Consider the following 24506-nt stretch of genomic DNA (forward strand, 5'->3'; position numbering starts at 1 on the left):
CTATCCTTATCTCTTACTACTTCTGTACTCAGACCTTCCGCTTAGCCAAAAAACTGCCCTCTCCCATAATTTCCATATGCTGGGCATGACTTTTGCTTTTTACTTCTACTCTTAAATTCTGTCTCTCTTCTACTCATCCCCTCCCCACTCCTGAGCACTTTCCATCTGGAAACACCCTTCTCATGCACACAAATTGCACTTCCTTCCCAGCTCATCATGCTTTCTGACAACATATATGTACCGAGTCCCTGCTATGAGCCACGTGCTTGGGTGGCAAAGGTGAACCCAGTGGACAAGGTCCTGCCTTTATGGAGCTTACAATCTAGTGGGTGAGACCAACCCTAAACAAATAACCACATAAATTTATCCACTGGGCAGTGCCTCCAGACTTTTCTACTGCTATCTCAGATTGTGATTTATTGTTTCCATTAACTTTAAAGTATGTTTATGTTGGAGGAGTCTTGAGACTTGGAGACTGGGTCGTATTCTTTTCCATCACTTCCTGTATTATCTGGCACAGCAGCTTAAACAAGACAGATGGCCTGATAAATATTCATTGATGATTTTGATTTGAGAAAACAGAGAGAGGAGGTCTAGGAATCTAATGGTCTTAATTTTTTGCTAGGCTTCCAAAGAAATCTAAGTCAATCCTTTCCCCATTTTGCAAAGCAGTCAGAGTTGGCCTGTGGGCACCCCCTGAGCCCTTCAGATGCCCCTACCTCCTTGAGGGCTGTCTCCTACTCATCTCCTACTCCAGAGTACTATCATGGCTGGCCTCACCCACACCGCTGACCTCATGAACGTTGTGCTAATGGATCAGCTCTCAGGGAGTGGAGAGGGAAGAGCCTTGATATGTGGCATTTACCAATCTGTAAGGTGTAAACATTCCCTCCATGATTGATGTCAAACTACCAAAGGTTTAACAGTCAGCTTGCAAAAAACTTCCTGAATATTTAACGATTGGCTCGTGAAAGTTGGTGCGCTTGGCTGGAAAATGCCACTGGTCTCAGTGAACCAGTTGTCAGTGGTTGAAGAGATTTCCTTTGGGATAGAAACACAGACAGGGGACTCCTGAAGTCTGCTGTCTAGCCCAGCAGATTGAGGAGAGAGCCTTGTCAGCAGCAGTCTCTACCCCAAGCTCCTTCAAATCCCAGCAGAGAACAGGCTTTCTGGCTCTTTCCTGCCCTCACTTCCATGATCTTTAAAGGGAAGTGACTCCAGTTAGGGGAGATAACACATACACAAATCAACCCACCTCTCCATCATCACACACTGTTGCCGGTGACCCTGCTCCCCACCCCCGCCAGGTACATACCTCAGTTATGGGGTTCGACGCCAGAACCTTGTCCTCCACATGAGTGTTACTGCTGGACTTGCTGACGGTGGCAAAGTACCTCATGGCGTAGCGAGCGGACACTGTCTTTCCAGCACCTGACTCCCCACTTACAATTATTGACTGATTTTTATTGTTTCTAAAGCAAATAAAAGAGTTTTTAAAATGCTTGTTTCTTCCTATCAAGAAGGCAATATGTATTCAGGAAGAAAAATGCAGACAAGCTGAAAGAAGACAAACTTTGTTTCATTACTCTAAGGTAACTCTTTTTTAACATTCCGGTGAATGTCCTCCTAGTCTTTTTTCCTAAGTAATCAAGCTGAACACACCACTCCGTTTCCTGCTCTGTCCCCCATGTTAATGGTCCCCAAGACTTCTCCTAGGCCCGTGATCTGCTAGGTAGGAGGACTCACAGGACTCAGCACATAGTCACACTCATGGCTAAGATTTATTATATCAAAAGATACAGAGTAAATTTGCCAAGGGGAAAGGCAGAGTGGGGCAAAGCCAGAGGAAACTGGGCATAAACACTTAATTCCTCCAGCATCTCCTGACAACATACGGGAAGTGCTGTCTACTGGGGGTGGGGAGCAGTTCTTCAGAGTTTCGGTGCCCAGGTTTTCACTGGGGCCAGGTCGTGTAGGCATCCTCTGCTGAGCACATAACAAAATTCTCGATGCTCAGAAGGAAATCAGGTGCTCAGCATGAACTACATCATTTACACAATTTAGGTACAGTGAGTCACTCTCACCAGCTAGGCAGGGTAGGAAACTTCCTAAAACCCCAGTTCCCAGAGGCTAGCCCTGCACCATCCTTGTAAGCAGGTCTCTAAAGATAGGTGTCGCGGGCCGAGGCCAGTTCCTCTCTGTATCCCCACATAAACACAAAACATCTTAAAGGCATTATTTGGAGAGCGATTATTGAAAATATGCTTGGGAACATATGTGTTCAGTAAACCAGCATGTTCTACATAATTTACAGATCTTTAAAAAATGTATTCAACTTTTCATCTCATAACATGATGATAGAATCTTATCATAATGCTGTTCTAGGTATCCAGCATTGCTTATATACTAGCCATTCTGTGACAATTTTTAGCATTCTATTTTAGGCCTTGAAAAAAAAATCCTATGCCATATATACCCATTTTACAGAAGAGTACAATAGTGACACAGACAGGTAAAGTGACTTGACCTAGGATGCATGGCATGCAGTCTCCCTGCGAACACTGGGAGAACCTCAGAGATAGAGCTCCTGGTCCAAAAAACTAACCCTCTAAGGTGGTAAGGGACAGACACCCCCAGTATCCCTTGGCCAGACAGAACAGGGAGTGGGACGGGTTAAAGCTGGGCTCTTCTGACTTCCAGTTTAGCATCAGCAAGTCCAACATAAGCCTACATCATATTCAGTGCTATTACAGTTAGACCTCAAGAGAAAACAGGCTCTTTAAGCTTGAACTTGGCTCAGCCCTCTAGCTCCAGTGAGATCATATTGCTGACACCAGGAGCAGCCTTGGCCCATCAGACAGTGAGCCGTGGACTTCAATCACAGAGATGCCCAGGAGACCTACAGGAAGCCAGGGCAAATCCCAGAACCATAGGTATTTTATAGTTGGAAGGAAACTTGCTGTGGCAAAGACCAAAGTAACTGGTTATTAATTGGTAAATCTCTACTCAACATTCATCATTTTCCTCCTTCTTAAACACAACGTCCCAATTTTTAGTGGGCACACTGCTGCCCACATGAAAGGCTACACGTTCTAGCTTTGCTTGCTACTAGACATGGCCGTGTGAGCAGGTCCTGACCAATGAACTGGGAGCAGAGGTGTTTTGTGGGGTTTCCAAGAAGTCTCCTTAACCAAGAGGGGCACATACTTCCCTGACACTCTATAACCTAGAGTACGGAGGGGATGGCTAAGTATTAGCTTGCCCTCAGGATGAAGGTCTCACTCCAGGGACAGAGGATGTAGAAGGCATTGGGTCCCTGACGACTGGTAGAGGTGCCATGCTAGTCCCAGTCTGCCCATTAGCCCATCAGCCTTTTTTGCAGGAGAGAGCCATATACTTCTATCCTTGTTTACGCCACCATTATTTCTTCCTTATTACCTAGAATGAGTGCTCTCCAAGTATCTGGCTCATACATGAAGACCCTAAGGCAGAGAAACGCAGATGCTGTGCCCAGGATGTGGTAAACAGCAGGTCCAGGCCCTGTGTCTGGGGTTTGCATTCATGAAATGAGGGCAATGATGGCGGCTCAAATGACTTCACAGGAGTGTTGCAAGACTTAAAGGAGACCCTTGCCTGGAAAGTTCTTTTGCCAACCATAATGGGTCTACAGAGATAAAATGGTGTTTTCATTCTTCATACTTTTCAAAAAACCTGAGCACCCATCCCAGCTCTGCTTGCTGGGTGGCCTTGGGTGGGTGACTCCCAAGTCTCAGCTTACTACCCAGGCATCTCCATCACAGGCTAGTCTGAGGGCACCCAAGATGATGTACAAGAATGTGTGCATGGTGCCTGGTCCACAGGAGGTTTATCATAAATGTTTGCTAGCAAAATGAGAACTCCACGAGGCCACACAGAAAAAACAGGGGCCAAAATTAGGATAAAACTCCAAATCTCCTACATCTGAAACCTGTGCTTATCCATCCTAAGATTTTGCTGATCTGGATGGGCGAAAGAGCTTGAACACCTCACAGTGGAGAAGAAATCCATATTCCTCCAACTAAACACACCACAAAAGAAGTGGCTGCTGTTCCCAGATTGATGGGTTTGACTTTTGACCTAGAAGGGAGAAAGACCTGGAAACCTGGTCTAGACAGGTGACACAAACGGTCCTTTGCTACTACAGGATGGGGGGGTCTGCTTTCCCAGGCGTCCCCCTCGGGTCTCATGGTCACCTTGAGGAGAGCGTGCCAGATGTCTCCCCTCCACTGTGAGGGCCCAGCAAAGTCAGAAAAAGGAAGCCCCGGGCAGCAGGAGGCTACCTGGCCATCTGCTTGTATGCCTCTTCGGCCACGGCGAATATGTGCGGGTCCATATCGCCCATGTTCTGCCCGCTGTAGGCGTGGATGATGGCATCTCCGTAGATCGGCAACGGCTTGTAAGGGTTCATGGCCACCAAAATGATTCCTGGGGAGAGACGTCCGATGCAGAGCTGGGGTTCCTGCTGTCACCTGCTTCTCCAGGTGCTTTGGAGCAAGCCCAGCTCTGCCGGTCTCTAGACCTGCCGTGTGACTCTGGGTAGGTCACGGAATGCTCTGAATCTCAGCTCCCTGGCTGCCACCCACATTTCTGGGCTACTATCAGGGTTGGATGAGGTGACGGATGGGAATGCCCTCAAACAGAACAGGTTTTCCAATCAATGTAAATATAATGATAACATTATTGCCCCAAATAAGTAACTAATGTATCAAATCCAGCGAGACGCTCAAACACAAGCTTTATCCAGATATATTATTGTGGGGAGTCTGATCTTAACTCTTGTGAAAGATTCTCCCCACCTCTAGACACTTCTGTTTACAACAGACTCTTGAAGGTCAAATGTCTGTGCTTGTTAGAAACCTGGGCTAATGTCTGGGTCTGAATATACATTTTGGCAGAAGCCGACATTTCTAGTGTCAACATGATATAAAATGTACTCAGGACACTCTAGACAGCAAACATGGTGTTTCTAGGTTGTTCTGCTCTTAGAATTGCTCTCCTTACCACTGTAGGTGTAAATGAGTTTGGATTCTGCAAAGCGGATTCTGAGATTGTGGAGCACTGCGGGCTCGTGGAGGTAGCTGAGGGCCGTGAGGTCATTCTCACCCACGAGGATGTCAGGGTTCCGAAGCGGAGGCAGAGATTCTGGATCAAGGGAATAATCCAGCTCCTGTGAACAAAGATGACACTGAAGTTCTGGAAGTAAACGATTCTTGGTGTTTCTGAACTCCCATCCTCTGTCCTATCTCCTTGACACTCTGAAAAACAAACTCAGGTATAGCAAAGAGAAAATATTCTCCAAATCGGACTGTTGGGAAATGGGAGCCAGGGGACCAGGGTATTGGCTGTGTGCCCTAAGGCAAGTCACTCACCCTTTCTGGGTCCTTCTTCTCTCATCTGTGAAAAGACTGGGTGGACCAGACCAGGAGTTCCCAGAGCTACAGGATCTCCTTGGAGCCTCAGTGAAAGGTGACAGGGAGCCACATGGGCAGGGACCTGGGCCTGCCATCCCCCATTCTACTGCACAGGTTCCACCTGTATGTAGTTTAGATGCTGAGCGCCATAGAAGTTTTGTTTGCAAAAGGGTTCTGCTGGGTGGTGAGAGGTGTCTAAAGGAGCCCATGTGAATGATGGTCTCTCTTTGAGAGGACCTGGGTCCTCCTGACTCCTGTCTGTAGCTGAGGGCTGGCTGCCTGTTCCTATCACCCTCAACCCTGGACTGAGTAACTTGCTGCGGACGGCCTCTCCTCGGCTGCATTTCGCCCAGTCATCTGAAAGTAGCTGCCTGAGCAGAATGAAGGCGAGGTTAACAAGCTTTGCGGTGTCTGCACCATACATGCCTGGGCTCCAAATGTCAGAATATCAAGGGACCTTATGACCACCTCTTCTGTTTCACTTTCATTTCACAGCTCAGGGAAGTGACTTGAGCAAGATCACCCAGCGAGCTTGTTTCCCCTCCACTTTCCTAGGCTGCCTCCTTTTAATACCTGATCCTGAACGAGCCCCACAAGGGGACCTGGCTGCCCACTGCGCAAGCCCTCTGCCACGTATTCAGCACTCCCCCAAACTGCCTTCCAAGGAGGGCATGACTACCCTAACTAAAGCTAAGGAGACACCTTCCGAGAGGTTAAGCTCCTTGTCCAAGGTCACATACTTAGTGCAGATCTGGCCTGAAGCATGTGTCATGATGCCTCCTATCAACACTGACAGCGTTTTGTTTGTTGGTTACTTGGTTGGTCTGCGTGGCCTAAGGAGATCAGCTCCGAGTAATCCAGGCCAATGGGGTTGGATCATAGCAGCCTGCTCTGTTTTCAATGTAAATATATTTGTGGGTGTGCCCCAGAGTATTACTTTTCCCTGTTTTGAGAAATAATTGATATATAGCATTGTATAATTTTAAGGCATCCAACATGATGATTTGATTTACATATACTATGAAATGATTAAGGTTCAGCTAACATCTATCATTTCATAGTGTTATAATAAAAAAAAAGGGAGAAAGGAAAAAAAGAAAAAAAAACTTTTCTCTTTGAGATGAGCACTCTCAGGATTTGGTTGAATCTTCCTAGCAGTGTGGCCACACCCCTCATACTGTGCAGGACACACCTAGGACTCATAACTGGAAGTTGTATCTTTTGATCACCTTCCTCCAATTCCCCCTCCCAACCCCCGGCCACTGGTGACCAGAAGTCTGATCTTTTTTTTCCTGAGTTGTGTGTGTGTGTGTTAGATTCCACATGTAAGTGAGATCATACAGTATCGGTCTTTCTCTGGCTTATTTCACCTAGAATAATACCTTCAAGTTCCATTATGTGTTGTTACAAATGTTAGGGTTTGTTTTTGATGACTAATATTCCACTGTATGTACACACATTCATGACAACTTCTTTATCCGTTCATCTGTCAATGGACACTTAGGTGGTTTCCATGTCTTGATTATTGTGAATAATGCTGCTCTAAACATGAGGGTGCGGAACCTTTTTGAGTTAGTATTTTTGTTTCTTTTGGGTATATCCCCTAGAGCTGGAACTGTTGGATCATATGGTAGTTATATTTTAAAATTTTTGAGGATTCTCCATTCTGTTTTCCGTAGCAGCTGTGCAACTTATAATCGATAGTGGCTGTACAATTTATAATCCCATCAACAGGGCACAGGCTTCCCTTTTCTCCACATCCACACCAGCATTTGTCACTTTTGGTCCTTTTGATGATGGCCATTCTAGGAGGCTCAAGGTGATATAGACGGTGATTTTGACTTGCATTTTCCCAATGACTAGTCATGTTGAGCACCTTTTCATGTGTCTGTTGGCCACCTGTAGGTCTTCTTCAGAAAAATGTCTGTTTAGGTCCTTTGGCCATTTTTCTCACTGTTGTAGGTTTGCTTTGTTTCGTTTTTTTGGTGTTGAGTTTTAAGAATTCTTTTTTCCAGTAGCATCAATTTTTATTTTTTAAAACTTTAAACATTTTTTATGTTAGTTTCAGAGGTAGAATTCAGTGATTTATCAGTTGCATATAACACTCAGTGCTCATTTTATCAAGTGTCCTCCTTACTACCCATCACCCAGTAACCCCTCCCCCGCCCCGTACCTCCTCTCTAGCAACCCTCAGTTTGTTTCCTAGAGTTCAGTGTCTGTTATGGTTTGCCTTCCTCTCAATTTTCATCTTATTTAATTTTCCTTCCCTTCCCCTATGTTCATCTGTTTTGTTTCTTAAATTCCACAGATGAGTATATTTTGGATAATACCGCCTTATCAAATATATGGTTTGCAAATACTTTTTCCCCTTCTGTAGGTTGTCTTTTCGCTTTGTGGATAGTTTCTTTTGCTGCACAGAGGATTTTTGGTTTGATGTGGTCACACCCGCTTATTTTTTATTTTGTTGCGTGTGCTTTAGGTGTTAAATCCAAAAAGATCACCAAGACTCACATCAAGGAGCTTCATTCCTATGTTTTCTTCTAGGAGTGTTGTGGTTTCTGGTCTTATGTTGAAGTCTTTAATTCATGTTGAGTTAATTTTTTGTGACCAGTGTAAGATTGGGCCAAGATAAACAGAATATTGTTAATCTACACATTTTTATTTTGAGAATAAAATCAAGAAAAGTACTACTCACATAGGATTTTTCTTTCCTCAAGTTTTTCTGTTATCTGTTTTAAATCAACAACCTCCTTTTCCAGTTGAGCCACTGTGTGTGTGTGTGTGTGTGTGTGTGTGTGTGTGTGTTATGGATGAGAGACACAGAGAGAAATAACAGGAGACCCTTTGGGGGAAGGGGAGAAAATGTAAAGAACATTAGATTAACTGTTGGAGGCACAACACAGGCTTTGTCCTTCACGGAAGAGAAGGGCTAAGGTGAGGAGCAATCTGGCTGCCTGCCTGCTTACCTGCCTCCCCTGGGCTCGGGTTCAGAGCCAGGTATGTCACTACCTGCAGCCCTGCTGACATGACTAAAGCAGTGAGAGCCGCCACTGAGCCGCCACCACATGCAGTACTGAGATTTTTCTCCCTGGAGCCACCCACTCCTAATGAGATCCTGGACTGTGAGCAGGAGGTGCTCAACAAGGCTGTAAGCAACCACGGGTGGGAAAGGACATGCTGCATGCGAGCAGGGCATCCTCCTTTGGGTCTCTCTGGAGTCTGCACACACGCAAGCACAGATCATCTCATTGGGTCTTCAGCATCCCTGTCACGTCCTGCAGTTATTAACTCCAATTTGCCCGTGAAGAAACCCAGGGGCTCACAGTTACAGGCTAGTGAGGGGCCAAGGCCGGCTTTGAATCCAGATAGTATGATTCTCGAGAAAGTGCCCTTAATCGCTGCACTCATATGCTCATCTCCCTTCCAAGGATCTCAGGAAACGACTCCCCAATCCAGGACAGTTGATTGTAAATATTGTGTCCTGTCTCTACAGAGACCATGTGCATGACTCGAAAGTTCCAGCATTTTACTATTCATAGGATATTCCCTGGACCAACTCTTAATAACCAGATGGAACACGAAACCTTGGTCCACTTCTGCATCCAGGGACTTGACTCTAAAAAGTAAGGTCACCCTAGCTATGGATCCAGGGGGGTGTCATTACTGCTATGGGGGCAAAGGACAATTCATACTTAAAGCCATGGTAGATTCTTCTGGAGATGATAATCCAAAAGACATATCTGGCCTTTGGGAGGCCCTGCTCACAGTCACACTGGAGCACAGGAAGCACCGCTGACGTGATCCAGCCACACCAGCACTGACAGGCTCCTCATGATGTCACACAAAGGTGGGTGTTCCCGTCCTCCTGTTCCACCTCCTGTCACTTCCCTAATTATCCTGCCACACCCCCCTCAAGATCCCAGTGCTTGCCTGTTTCTATCCACCTGTGGACGGATTGTCCCTCCTTCTGTTCTCCTCTACCCTCCTATTTCCCATCTCCCTCTTCTACCTCTCTTCCTCTTTCTAACTTGAAGTTTCTCTCTACCAGGTTGGGTGCCAACTGTCTCCTTCCACGTTTCTCATCTTCACCCAATCTCTATGCTGAGACCCACAAAACCAAAATAGCGAATCACTTTTCAGCATTCCCCCAGCCATGCTGGAACCCTGGTGATGAGCACAGGGCACAGACCTGTTTCCTATGTCTCATTCCAGAGAGAGGCCCAGGGATGCAGGGCACTTGATGCTTTCATTAGGGCGGTGTCCGGGGTGTGGCACAAACAGGAGGGGGTCCACGGCACCAGCTGGTCACTCCCATGGGACCATATGTTGCCCTCCACATACAGCCCAGCTTCCCCTTTATATATTGTGGCAGCCACAGCCAGCAAGGACCCTCACCGTTCCATCCTCCAGCAAGAGTCGCAGGACTTTGTCACCAACTCTGTAGTCTTTTGCTATTTCGGCAGACTTCCAAACTTCTTCAGCATCCGGAATCCATACCCTGTTGTACTGACCAACAGAAAAAAACAGCCTTAATTTCAGCACTTTGAAACAAAAACACAGACCATTAGATAGTTAGACTCAGGGAGATTTCTTTCTGTCTCCTCAGTCAGTTCCTTCATCAGGAATACTTTGACCTGATGTTTGCTTATGAGGGAATCTTTAGTGTGTCTGTGATGCACAGACCTAGCTGCCTCATTTCAGAGGCAATGGAATTCCCAAAGCTTCCTAAGTATACCTTGAAAACTGAAAGCCTGGGAATGGAAAGGAAATCATGAGTCCTTCAATGGGGAGATCTGAATGCTGTCTATGAGAATTGGAGCAGAGGGATTTGATTCACCACCCACTGATGGGCTTTAGGGCTCTGGGCCAGACAATTTCCCGTGCCTTTTCTCCTCCACAAAATGGGTACAATATCTACTTCACAGGTCAGCTGGAAAGTGAAATTGGATGTGTGGTTGGAAGCGCTCTGCCAGATGCTATGGAAGTATTGCCACAGCAGTGTTATTTCAGTCTTGCTGCACTGGTCAGGAGCCAAGGATCCTCGCTGTGGGAAACAGGAAGGCCAGATGCGGCTGCTGAGCTCAATTCCCAGCAGGCAATTGCAATACGTGGCTCAGTGCTGGTATACAAGTCTTCAGGTAGAACCCGTTGCTAAGTACTGAATTGTGTCTCTCCCCCACCCCTCCACCTGGCCCCAAATTCATATGTTGAAGCCTTAATCTCCAATGTGACTGAATTTGGAGATAGGGTCTTTAAGAGGTCATTAAGGTTAAATGAGGTCATAGGCCCTGATCTGATGGGATTAGTGTCCTTGTAGGAACAGACACTAGAGAGCTCCTGTGCACCCTCTTTCCACCTGCTCGCACCAAAACAGACCATGTGAGTACACAATGAGAAAGCAGCTGTCTGCACCCTTGGACTTTTCAGCCTCCGTAACTGTGAGAACATAAGCATCTGTTGCTTAAGCACCCAGGCTGTAGTCTACTGTTAAGGCAGCCCTAGTGGACCGACCCATGTGTCTAATATTCACACTCGTACCTGGGAAGGGGGGGTCTCACTCTCCAGAACTCCCCAGTGGCAGCTGAATACTGCTTGAGATAGAGACAAGGTGGCTGCCCTGTTTGTACTCTGCAGCTGTCACAGGGCTCTCGAATAATTCCTCTCCCTCCTGTCTCCAGCGTGCACAGACTACTCTTGCTCCTCCTCCCACTGTCCTGCAGGGCTGTTCATCTGTTTGCTCATCCATTCACGTATTCGTTCATTCAATAACATACTTGCTAAGGATCTATTATGTGTCTGTGCTGGGTTCCCAAGAAGGAAAGGCATTTGCTCAGTCATCATAGTCCTCTTGTTAATCCAGCCAACCTCTAATTGGTGGCTGAGTGTGCGGATGTGCATATTTGCATCTCTCTGCTCATCGGGCTACTGGTCTACCTCTTGACCCTGAGGAAATATTCCTGTGTTGAAAGATTATACCTTCAGCAGTTTTCAGTTACAAAAATATTCTGAGCAATAAAAGTAGGATATTTTAATTTCCCTCATCTTAGTCCTATATATTTTCTACAATTTACATATATTTCTTTTATAATTAGAATAATCTTTAAAGGCAAATATCAAAATACACATCCACAAAAAGACTTGTATATGAATCTTAATATTACTTTATTCATAGTGGCCCAAAACTGGAAACAGAGTAGATGTCCAGTAATATGAGAATGAATTAAAAGACAAAACTGTGGTAGGGATGCCTGAGTAGCTCAGTGGTTGAGCATCTGTGTTCGGCTAAGGGCGTGATCCTGGAGTCCAAAGATCGAGTCCTGAATCGGGTTCCCTGTATCGAGCCTGCTTCTCCCTCTGCTTGTGTCTCTCTCTATATATATCTCTCATGAATAAATACAATCTTTTTTAAAAAACCAAAAACAAAATTGTAGTATATTCATACAATGGAATATTACTTACCAATAAAAAAGAATCAACTACTGACAAGAATGTAAATGAATTTCCAAAATATTAGGCTGAACCAAAGAAGCATTACACAAATGAGCATGTTCTGTATGAATCCCTTTAAAGTGCTGGGACAGGGGATCCCTGGGTGGCTCAGTGGTTTAGTGCCTGCTTTTGGCCCAGGGCATGATCCTGGAGACTCAGGATCGAGTCCCATGTTGGGCTCCCTCCATGGAGCCTGCTTCTCCCTCTGCCTGTCTCTCCCTCTCTCTGTGTATCTCATGAATAAATAAAATCTTTAATATATATATATATATATATATATATATATAGAGAGAGAGAGAGAGAGAGAGAGAGAGATACACAGATAGATTATATCTATATCTATATCTATCTATCTATATATATATCATTGGCTGGGTATCAATTATGAGTTCCTAATTATTTGGGTTGCTTTAATTCTGGCCAGCTAGCTGGGAGAGCAGGAGCTTGCTGAAATGTGTCATAGGATGGGTAAGATTTCAGACAAACAGACAGAGAAAATGGAAGAATGACCTGGAGGGCAACGATATGCACTTAGGTACACATGTCCATGCAAACAGGTGAACAGAAGCCTCATAAACACACAGACACACCCACCCTCCCTCCACACATACTTGTTGCCGTGGGCTACCATTTTCTACCTCAGGTATAATATCAAAAATATTGCTAACCTCATAAAGCTGAAATCATTTATGGAATATCCCAATGTATCAAGAATTGGATACTATAGAATTTTATTTTATTATTTTTTTAAGTAGGCTTTAAGTCCAGTGTGGGGCTCGAACTCACAACCCTGACATCAAGACCTGAGCTGAGATAGAGTCAGATACTCAACAGACTGAGCCACCCAGATGCCCCACCCACTAGAGAGTTTTAGAACTGAAGGGGTCCTGGGAGATTGTCTACTCCAAGTTGTTCGTCAAAGTTCTTAAAGCCACAGAAGGCTTACTTCAAATGAAATGGTGGCAGCCTACCATGCAAAACAGGTAAGAGTGGAGGTGTTCCTTTTTTTTTTTTTTTTTTTTTTTCATTCAGAGACAGAGAGAAAGAAGCAGGCTCCATGCTGGGAGCCCGACGTGGGACTCGATCCCGGGTCTCCAGGATCACACCCTGGGCCACAGGAGGCGCTAAACCGCTGTGCCACCGGGGCTGCCCGAGTGGAGGTGTTCCGAGGAGGCTCTGAGCTGGGAGCTACAGCTGAGGTTCCCGGGATCCTCCCAGGGAAGCAGGGAGTTCTGCGAAGTAATGTCAAAGTCACTGAGCCAATCCAAGCCTTTTGCCTCACTGACCGCAAAACCTAAGCCCAGAGCGGTAACTCACCAAACACCATACCACGTCGCAAAAGCCAGGACTCCATGGAGCCAGGGCCTGCAACTCCTACTTCGGACTACTTGTTAATTCAAGGAGTCTGGCTTTGCAAAGAATCTGGAACTCTCGGGGCGCCAGGGTGGCTCAGTCTGTTAAGCGTCTGCCTTTGGTTCAGGTCATGGTCTAAGGGCCCTGGGATGGAGGCCCGGGTCAGGCCTCGAGCTCAGTGGGGAGTCTGCTTCTCCCTCTCCCTCTGCTGCTCCCCTTGCTCACACTCTCTCCAATAAAATCTTAAAAAAAAAAAAAAAAAAAAAGAAGAAGAAGAAGAAAGAAAGGAGTCTTGAACTCTCAACCGCAACCATCTCCTTGAGTGTACCCAGGCTGATTTGTCTCACTGGCTCGTTTCGGCCAAAAGCAGTAGTAAGTGGAGGGCGGTATCAGGACATACGGACCAAGTCTGCTTCTCGGGGCGAAACACAAGTGGCCTCGTGCCCCCCCCCCCCCCCCCAGGCCGCCCACACCTACAGGCCTGGTGTCTCTGCCGGCACTTAGGGCCCCGTGACTGGAACCCAGCCTGGTAAGTAAACACGACAAAGTTTACCCAGTTGCATGGCAGTTACGCCCAGCGCGGCCCGCCCTCCTCCCGGGCATCCCGGCCCGCGGGGCAGTGCCTGGGCGGGCGGGGGCTCCGGGCAGCCTCAGACACGCGGACGGGACCGCGGCCCGCACGCCGCGACTGCGCCTGCGCCTCCCGGCAGAGCCCCCGCCCCCGCCCCCGCCCCCGCCGAGCCCGCCAGCGGAGCACAGCTGCTGCCCCGGCCCGGCCTCGCCTGCCAATACTGTCCCGTGCAGGGAGAGCCGGCCGGACCCCAATTTCCAAGCCAAGGGAGGCTTGACAGTGAGGCGAGCCCTCAGGAAGCGACATGTCCTGGGGAACATGCCGACCCCCGCGCCCAGGCTCCTCCCCGCGGCCCCAGCCACAGGCCCGCAGGCCCTCCAGGAAGCAAAGTGCCCACCTGCGTCCTTGTCCTTGCGGCTCTGGCTCTCGGACGAAGGGAGCCTCCACCTCTGGCTCAGCCCGGCCAGGGCAGCCGGACCAGGCTCCCTGTCCCCCTCGCCCCTCAGCCCTCCAGGCCCTGCCCAGGCCCCCCAGCCTCCCCTCCCCACGGGCTTTCTCCAGGGAGTGTCCCCTGCCCGCAGCGTCAGTGACTTCCCGGCCCAGATCTCAGCAGCTCTAGGCCCTATTTCCAAGGGGCTCCCAGACGCAGCCCCCACATGCCCTCGGCCGCTCGCAAATTCCAAGCTCTGATGACCATTATGTCTTCCCCACACCCACCCCTCCTCCTCGGTTCTCGGGGTGGTCAAGTCAGAAACCCAGGACTGGGGGCACCTGGGTGGCTCAGTTGGTTAAGCGGCTGCCTTTGGCTCAGGAAGTGATCCCAGGGTCCCGGGATTGAGTCCCACCTCAGGGACTCCCTGCCTCTGTCCCCTTCCCTTTCTCTCTCTGTCTCTCATGAATCAATAAATTAAATCTAAAAAAACAAACTCAGGACTGTGCCGAGCAACCTTCCCTCCCTCCGCCCCCAACAACCAAATGGTCAGCAGGTGCTGGGAAGCCTACATCGTAAACAAGTCTCACCTGTCTGCCCCATGCCCCCCCGCCCCACCACTGCCATGGCCACCCGTCAGCTCCCCACCCTTGCCCGCACCATGGTCTGCTGAGTGCTTCCTCAACCAGGCAAAGCACCGGGTTTCTGTGGATGTACACATTCCCTCACCTACACCTGAATCAAAATTTCCATGGCAAGATGAAAGCTTTAAGAGTCCCCCCCACCCCCCCGCCTTATAGATTCTGGTGAACAGCCAGGCCTGGGGAGCCACTGTCCTAGCCAGTTTTTCTACTCAGGCTCCCCTCCGTCTTCGGTCCACCCTCTGCCAGCTGCCACCCAATCTACTAGCAGTTTCTAGAACATGCCAAACTCTTCCCTGGCTCTCTTCCTTCTACCCCCAATGCCATCCTTCCTGTCGCTGCCAGTGAGTAAACCACTCTGAACAGTCAAGACTTAGCTCACTAACTCCTCTCCTTGGTGGCACTTTCCCTGTCACCCTCCACCCCAAATAGGATTGAATGCTTCCTCTTTAGAGCTTTCTCTGCCCCTTCCCCAGGTTCCTGGGTACCTTCCCATCTCCCCCACTGGCATTTGAACTTCAAGAGTCTTGCCTTCGTAACCTGGAACCTGACACAGACTTCCCCGTAACTAGCACTCCACAAACATCTATTGAACAAAAATTCAAATTCCCAGTAGTTTAGTTGCACCAGTTAAAGACTAAACTTGGTATTTTAGTCTTTATATCTTTTTTTTCACTCTTTTGAAGTACCCATATGTAATACAATGGATAAATCTAATTTTCCAGAGTTGTTAATGATATATAGAAGTCAAAAAACTCTTTCAAATAGCCTAATGGAAAGCCATTAAACTTAACTTTGACCTTATTTTATACAGAGACCTTGAACTGCTTCTCCTGACCTTGCACCTCTGAGTTTTGGCACAAATTCCCTGAAGAGGTCTTGTGAGTTTCTCATACACAAGCAAGAGAAACAGGTGACTGAAAGATAACCTGTGAATCTGTGGCTAAAACCAGTTATAACCTGAGTCCTGATAAATGAGCCTGAACAATTTAAGAAAGATCTCTAGAGCCATGCCACAGAGCTCTCTGCCTCACCACCCATTTACCACTTTCACTAATTCTTAGATGAACCCCCCCCCCACACACACACACCAAATAGACAGCTATGAAGTGGATGGCCTTTCCACGAGTCCTCTGTGTGAATGTGGAGAAGAGGAGGAAGATGGTAAATGCAGCTGAACCACAGTTGAGGTAGGGGGCAGTATTAAGAAGATAGGTTTTTAGGGCAGCTGGGCGGCTCAGTGGTTGAGCGTCTGCCTTTGGCTTAGGGCGTGATCCTGGAGTCCTGGGATCAAGTCCCATGTCGGGCTCCCTGCATGGAGCCTGCCTCTCTGTGTGTGTGTCTCTCATGAATGAATGAGTGAATGAATGAATGAATGAATGAATAAATAAATAAATAAATAAATAAATAAGATCTAAAAAAAGAAACACTATAGGTTTTTAATCCTGCCTCCTCCTCCACTTCTACCTAACCTTAGGCAACTTATTCCATCTGGGCCATTCATAAAATTGGGATAACATCATCTACACATAACGTTTGTCGATTCAGATTAAATGATAGAAGGCACCTACAGTCCTGAGGGTGGCATCTAGCCGTAAGAAGTGCTCACTGACTGCAAGATAAAAGTAACTATCATCATCTTCTTCATGCCCACAGCTCTTTCTGAAAGCAGAAAGACACATTCACATGCATGCATCAAATGTTTATTGAGCCCCTACTTTTCCCTGTTCTCTAGAAACTCTTGGTCAGTGGGAGAGACAGAGTTAACTAGTGCTTACAAGTCTATGTGAAAGGGTCCCAGAAAGAGGAGTTGGGTGTAAAGATTTCTCAGATGAGGCACTCCTGCTAGGTATCTTATGTTTTTTTGGTGCAATAATAAATAGGGTCAATTCCTTAATTTCTCTTTCTTCAGTCTCATTGTTAGTGTGTAGGAATGCTACTGATTTCTGGGCATTGATTTTATATCTTGCCACTTTGCTGAACTGCTGTGTGAGTTCTAGCAATTTTTGGGTGGAGTCTTTTGGATTTTTAACATAGAGTATCATGTCATCTGTGAAGAGTGAGAGGTTTGATGTCTTCGTTGCTGATTTGGATGCCTTTGATTTCTTTTTGAAATCTTACCATTTGCAACAATATAGTTGGAACTAGAGGGTATTATGCTAAGCAAAGTAAGTCAATCAGACAATTGTCATATGAATTCACTCATATGTGGAAGTTAAGGATCAAGACAGAGGATCATAGGGGAAGGGAGGGAAGACAAAAATCAGAGAAGGAGGGAGGCAAACCATAAGAGACTCTTAACTATAGGGAACAAACTGAGGGTGGCTGGAGGGGAGGGGTATGGTGGGTGGGGGGATGGGCATTAAGGAGAGCATGTGATGCAAGGAGCACTGGGTGTTATATGCAACTGAAGAATCACTAAATTTTACCTCTGAAACTAAAAAAGAAGAGGCACTGCTCAAATTGAATTTGGAAGGTGGGAATTTGCTGCTGAACAAAGCAGTTATTTCAAGCAGAGGGAGCCCTGCAAGCCGAGGTACACAGAGTGTTGAAGCGGCAGGAATGCACCAAGGGCTGGCCAGAAGTTTGCAGAGCACCAGCTGAGGCAGGAGTGGGCAGGCAGTGGCGAGAGGCAGAGGCGGGATCTCTTGGCTGGTCCCTGAGTCTAAGAGTGACAGGAGCTTCCAGAGAGGTTCCAAAAGTGAATGGTCAAACCGGTTTCTCTCAAAGAGATTTCAAAGAGTTTGAACTGCTGGGTCAAATGCTCTCGATATTTCTAAGGCATGTTGCCAAATAGCTTGTGAAAGAGAAGGGTCATTTTACACTTCCTCAGGTAGCAGCTGCTACTCTCACCACACTTCCTCCCAGGAGTCTCCTCTTTCTCAGAACCTCTCTTCCTGTGGCTCCCATGGCAGCTCTCCCGCCACCTCCTCCTTGTGATAGCTCCATCTCGGGGCTCCTCTGAAGAGTTTTATTCCCCAGTGAACTGTCTTGGCTCTCTTCTCTCCTTTGTGGAGGCTCTCACTGCCTGGGCTTCAACCCTTGGGGCAGAAGACTCTGGCCCGACCCCTGCAAAAACTCTCTCACCACCCAGGGCACCTGCTCCTGGAAACCCCTTTACCACCTCAACCCCACAGGGACAGACTTTGCCTCCTGATTTCCCAAGATCTCCTTCTGGTATGCCTAAGTGTGTCAACGGCACCCCCTGCTCTCAATCATCCAGACCCTGAAATCCATGACATCCTTGGCTCCTCCCTCCTCCCAGTCCAGTCCTACTGTCACCTACCTCCACAGCCTCTCTGGATTTGGCCTCCATTCACCCTGTCCAATACTGCAGCCCTAACACTTTCTCAGACACTTAGGATGATCTGAGAATTCACCTGAGTCCCATGGGCACAGCTGGCATACTCAACTTCCTAAGACACAGCCCCTGATCCTGTCTCCCCACATTCAAAATCTTCACCAGGGTATAAAGCCCTGAACTGACTCTTCAGCTGCCATGACCCTCCCTTCTTAGCTCTATCACCCAGCAGCCTCCTCCATCACTTCAGGGCTTCCGTAGACTGAATTATTTGACATTTCTCACTAATCAGAAAACTCCCCGAGAAGCAAGACCATCACTTAAAATCTTTCTAACCTCCCCTAAGCACAACGTTTTATATACAGAAAGTGCTAAATAAATGTTTTATGGGAGATAATATAGCTGTCTTCCAGGCATACACAGGAAGGATGATTAGACAGGGGGCAGACAGGGAACAGCCGTGTAAATTGAGTGAATGGGGGAGCCTGGAGAGCATGGGTAGGTATGGCTGTCACACGTGACCAGCCCACTCATCACCCTGCTACAGAGCCATTATTTGCCCGTTGGTGCAGAATTGGGTCTCAGACTGTTTTGAAATGTTGTCTGGCTAAGACTGTGCAGAGAAGTATCACTTTTCTTGGCATAAAGGTGGCCAAGTTTCCCTAGACATGAACTTTGAGTTAAGCCAATCCAATGTGCTGGCATTCTAGGCCAGATGGCTAGATTTGTGGACTTGGGAGTGTTGGGGGGAAGTGGTAGGGAAGCAAGGGAGAGGGCTTAGACTTGGTTTCAGTAAGAAGGCAAGCTCTCTAAAATTTACATAGGCAGCTCTTACAAACTGGGGAGCTTCCCCCTCTGGAACTGACAACGTGGGGGCTGACTGACCACCTGGAAGGGAAGAGGCAGCCTTGGGACAAAGGGGCCTACATGGACACAAAGTGGGTAGGCTCTGGGAGCCTACAACAACACTCCTTCTGGCTCTGGGATTCTCAGATTCTCTGTCCATCCAAGCTCTTCTCTAGAAAACTCCTCCATATTGGTTTTCCTACATTATGCCTGCTATCTAGTTGATATTTAAAAATATCTGTAGTGTAAGGCACTTGATATATAGATGCTTACACCTGTGTATTTTTGCTTCTGGAAAAAAATGTTACCTAAAAAATATGTTAATCATAAACAAATTTCTGTTCTCCAAAGTATCTTCCAAGAATTTCTTTCTGTCAAAATTTTCTTTTACCTCCAGTAAGCTGAAGACCTCAGAAGACTTGCTGGATATCTGATGGCTTGCATTCTCATCGGTAAACTATTCTAGAATAGTTTAGTTCAAACAGTGCCCATTTAGAAGCCTAGTTAATGGAGATGTGTTAGAGGGCACAGTAATGTTTGGATGATTTGTATTTGTATTACTAATTTAGCAAAGTAGAAGGAAAAAGCTTGCTTAAACCACCGAAACGCTTATTTACAACTATCGTTTATACTGACGTTTATAGCAAAGTGTCCTTTTAAATATAAAGTAAGAAAAAAAATAAAATAAAGTGAGGACATGTGTCAGAAGAAATTGGATAGATTCTAGCCTCATCCATCTGAATATTAGCAACCATAGATTTTTACTCCACTGAGGTGTGAGAGGATCTATCGACTTTGTGGCTATTCAAATGGATTTTTTTTTTCCAAAAGGGCCAGACCAGCACTTTCAAATTATTGTTTATCCAAATAATTAGCCAAGTTCATCTCTAAAGGTCCTGGGCTCCAGAATGCTGTCTTTCTGTACAAGGGGTGGAGCCCTCGGGCCTGGGGAAGAGATGGTTTCCAAGGAATGCTCTAGAGTGACTCCCCGAATCAGGATGTAAGTGAAAGGTGCTTTATAAATTGTAAAGTAGCGCTTAAGTGTGCGGTCAAGAGCCTGTGACCCCCGGACTCACAGAAGCCCTAACTTCTACGGGCGAAGCAGGCCTCACACGCCCAGGCAGCTGCAGCTTCGGGTGTCAGGTGGACTTCAGTGCACCTGCGGGCGGTTCTGGAGACCCAGGAACTCCAGGAAGCATCTTGAATCCTTAAGCTGCTGGTTCAAGGGGACTCCGAGGAGGCTCAGGAAGATTACGGGCGCTATACCTGGCCGGTATCTGAGATTTCTATGTCTCCGTGGGCAGCTCTGATTGCACCTGTTGGCTGGGGAGCCGGACGCGCGATCCCTGGGCACCGGGAAGCTCGGGTCCGGGACGGCGGCCCTCGCCCTGGGCCTTCCCATCCCGAGGGGCGCCCGGGCCCTCGGCGGCCCCTCCTGCGGCGAGCGCGCCAGGTGCGCCCGCGGCCCGGCGCCAGGTAGGTCAGCACCGCCCCCCCCGCCCCCCGCCCCCCGCCGCGCGCCCGCCCGTAGGTACCTGCGTGTACAGCGCGGCCCCCGCCATGGGCGGCGCAGGCCGGGCCGCTCGGGGCTCCGCGCGGGGCGTGCGGCCGGGGTCAGCGGGGTCAGCGCCGGGCCATCCCGCCGGGAGCGCTCCAGCCGCGGACTCCCCGCCCGCCCGGGCGAGCGGCCTCGGCGGAGGGACGTCGCGGACTGGCCCCTCCCGGCCTGGCCGCGGGTCCGCGCCGCGATTGGCTGGGGCGGGAGCCTCCCCGCGGCGGGGGCTGGGCGGCCCAGTGGGTCCACCTGGCGGGGCTGCTGAGCGCTCAGCCGCGCGGGGGGCCCAGGTGCGTTGCGAGCCGCCCCCGTCCCGGTTGCAGCTTCCTTGGTTCGCGCGTGCTCCCTGGAGAGCGCCGAGGCTGTGACCACTGCCGCAGAGACGTCCACGAGAATCGACAGACTGCTGGAACGTGCAAGAGAGCACATCCAGGGGACCGTGTCCAAAATCAAACACAAAGCCGAGTGATTTCCCTTTATGTGAGCAATAATCATTTAGAAAATGCGATCGAGAGATGGAAAATAAGACATTTACAACATCAACGAACATACAGTGTCTAGAGATTCCACTCCCTCTTGGAATGCGCTTGGTCTTTGCGAAGAAAGCGTTTACATTTCTCTGCAAGGACATAAAAGAAGGCCTGAGTAAATTGGGGTCGGGGGAATGCCATTTTCATGGATGGGAATATTTTATATTGTACAGGTATCAATTCTACCCAGGTTAGTAAGATAATGTATAAACCTAATATAATTGGGATAAAAATCCTAGAGGGACTTTTGGAAAATTATACAATGATTCTATATTTTATATGGAATAAAATTTATGTACAACCAAGACAATATTCAAAACAAAGACCAAAGAGGTGAGATTTGCTCTACCATGTATTAAGAGATATCACAAAGCTATCAATCATCATTAAAATAGTGTGATACTGGTATGGGAATGAATAAATGAATAATGGGACAGAAGGGAGTCCAACAGCAGGGTCCCATATTATATGGTGGCCTTAAGGATCAAAGTGGGAAGAAAAAAGATTATTTAATAGATGGGTCCATCGTGTGTGTGTTGGGGGGGTGGTGCAAGCAAATCCATGGAAAATACTGTATCCAAAAATAAATTCCAGTTAGACTCATGATCAAAACTTAAAGGTAAAACCATAATATTTTTTAAAAAATGATTTTATTTATTTATTTGACAGAGAGTCCATGAGCTGGGGGAGGAGTGAAGGCAGAGGGAGAGACAGAAACAGACTCCTCGCTGAGCAGGGAGTGAGGAGCCCAATGCAGGACTTGATCCCAGGGCCAAGGCAGACATTTACCCGAGTGAGCCACCCAAGCATCCCTAAAAGTGTACTGTTCTTAACAAAAAAAAAAAAAAAAAAAGAAGGGTAACAGCTTTTAAATGTTAGGTTAGGAAAGAATATCTTTTTAAAAAAGATTTTATTTATTCATGAGAGACACACAGAGACAGAGAGAGAGAGAGAGAGAGGCAGAGACACAGGCAGAGGGAGAAGCAGGCTCCATGCAGGGAGCCCAACGTGGGACTTGATCCCCGGGTCTCCATGATCATGCCCTGGGCTGAAGGTGGTGCTAAACCACTAAGCCACCAGGGCTGCCCAGGAAAGAATATCTTAAGATACAGGGTAACACAATCATAGGAAGATATAAATAATGAATTTGAGGTTATCAAAAGGAAAGATTTTGGCTCAGTGAAAGACACCATTCATAAAAAAAAAGGCAGTGGCCTGGGAAATACAACTTAATAACCAACAAATGATTAACATCCCACCATCTATAATATTAATCTAAGATACATATGAAACTACTGTAAACTGGTTAAAAAGAGACAGTAAGTCCATTTTTTTTAATTGACCAAGGAAATTTGCATATTTGCATTTGGGAACACTCTTTATGTTAGCACATAAAGAGATGTCACCCTTATTAGTAGCCAGAGAAATACAAATGAAAACAAAGAGATATCACTTTATACTCATCAGTTTGGCAAAAATATTTGGGTGGAACAACATCAAATGCTTACTAGAATTTTTTGCTCACACAACTTGGTGGAAACTATACTGATGCCATTCTAGAGAGCAATTTGAGAATATTTATTGAAAATAAGTTTAGGCAGATAAATTATCATAGTCATGAACAAGACAGTTAAATAGATCTTCATCATAACACATAACTTCATCAACACAGTTCTATATATCAAAGGAGATATTCATCAATATCCATTAATGGGAGATGAATAAATAGTATATGCATATGGTATAATACTCTACAGCTGCCAGCAGGAATGGATGTTATCTACTTCTATTGACTCAGAGACATATAAAAAGCAATATTGAATAGATGTATAGCAAAAGCCTTTATATATATTTTAAAACTAGCAAAAACTGCAATATTATATATTGTTCATGGACAAAAGTGTACATAGAAAAAGAATGGATGATAAAATACAAAATCATCATGAAGTATGCAAGGGTGAATATCTGTGAGGTTGAGGGAAATGAGACTGACAGTAAAGAAAGTGAAGGAACCAAAAAAATTTTAAAGGGCCTTGCACAGACTAACAGTGATAGGTGCCACAAAAAGAGGATTATGGTAAATTCAATGTTATGTACCTCTTGTCCAAAATAATAACATAAAAAAAAGACAAGAGGTAGAGTAGGAAAGGGGCACCTGGGTGGCTCATTTGGTTAAGTGACTGTCTTTGGCTCCGGTCATGATTCCAGGGTCCTGGGATGGAGCCCCTGCACCAGCCAGGTGCCCCTAGATATAGCTAATTTAAAAAAAAAATTGCCTTGGCTGGCTCAGTCGGTAGAGCATGTGACTCTTGATCTTGGAGTTGTAAATTTAAGCCCCACGTTGGGGCTTTTTAAAAAATATTAAAATTGCCTCAATTTACTTCTACAGTGTATAAGTTTCAGTTGCTTAATATCCTCATCAATACTTGATAATGCCAGTTTTTAAAATTTTAGTCCTTCTCTATGTGGTAATATTCCTCACAATCTCTGCCTTGTGACAGAAGTGTATAATCCATTCACATTTAATGTAATTGTTGGTATGGTTGGAGTTATGATTGTCTTTATTTTCTATATGGCTATCTTTTGTTCCTGTTTCAGGATAGTGGGATTTTTATTGTTTGTGTGTGTGTGTGTGTGTGTGCACGCGCGCACCGTTTTAATTCCTACCTTTTAAAAGAACTCTATTTTTTTAAAGATTTTATTTATTTATTCATGAGAGACATGGAGAGAGAGGCAGAGACATAGGCAGAGCGAGAAGCAGGCTCTCCGCTGAGCCGGAGTCTGATGTGGGATTCAATCTCAGGACCCCGGGAACAAGACCCAAGCCAAAGGCAGACACTCAACTACTGAGCCACCCAGGCACCCCAAGAACTCTATTTCTTGAGTTAATTTCCTAGTGGTTCCTCTAGGGCTGAAAATATGCATCTTAATTCATCACAGATACTTGAGATTAATACTGTGTTACTTTCCTACAACCACAGACTGGGTGGCTTAAAACAATAGAAAGGTATTCTCTCACAGTTCTGAGATTACTAGCATCACTGCTGGGTAAGGGGTTTTACTGCACTCCACTCCAACTGAAGTGAGCCCCTTCAAAGGCAAAGCCACTGGTTTTCCTAGCCTGCAGGACTCTGGTAGAACTACCAGACTATCTGAGCTGGGTGAGGTGAGGATGATGGCAGCAGCCCTGAGCAAGGTTGTCAGACAAATGCTGTTCTTATTTAGAGGTTAGTGGCTTTTCATGAATAGACACTACTAGTTTGTTGTATGATGTTCATCAATTTCTAGAGCCCTAGAATTGTTTTTCACACTTTTGTCCAGCGTTGTCCTTCCTTTATTG

General features: G+C 46.7%; 1 protein-coding gene across 2 annotated transcripts in view; it reads right to left on the minus strand.

Annotated features, from left to right (window-relative positions):
• The window catches only part of MYO5C (myosin VC), a 94988-nt gene extending 74245 nt beyond the window's left edge, over window positions 1–20743 (minus strand). For both annotated transcript variants that reach the window (XM_072808547.1, XM_072808546.1), the window contains exons 1-5: window positions 20617–20743; window positions 9846–9956; window positions 5041–5206; window positions 4320–4464; window positions 1316–1472 (exon numbers count right to left, since the gene is read on the minus strand). In XM_072808547.1, coding sequence (XP_072664648.1) covers window positions 1316–1472; window positions 4320–4464; window positions 5041–5206; window positions 9846–9956; window positions 20617–20643 — 606 coding nt within the window. In that variant the 5' untranslated portion in view covers window positions 20644–20743. The remainder of the gene's footprint in view (window positions 1–1315; window positions 1473–4319; window positions 4465–5040; window positions 5207–9845; window positions 9957–20616) is intronic.
• Window positions 20744–24506: the final 3763 nt, after the last annotated feature.

The sequence above is a fragment of the Canis lupus genome, chromosome 32, assembly GCF_048164855.1.
Source record: "Canis lupus baileyi chromosome 32, mCanLup2.hap1, whole genome shotgun sequence".
Classification (NCBI taxonomy): domain Eukaryota; kingdom Metazoa; phylum Chordata; class Mammalia; order Carnivora; family Canidae; genus Canis; species Canis lupus.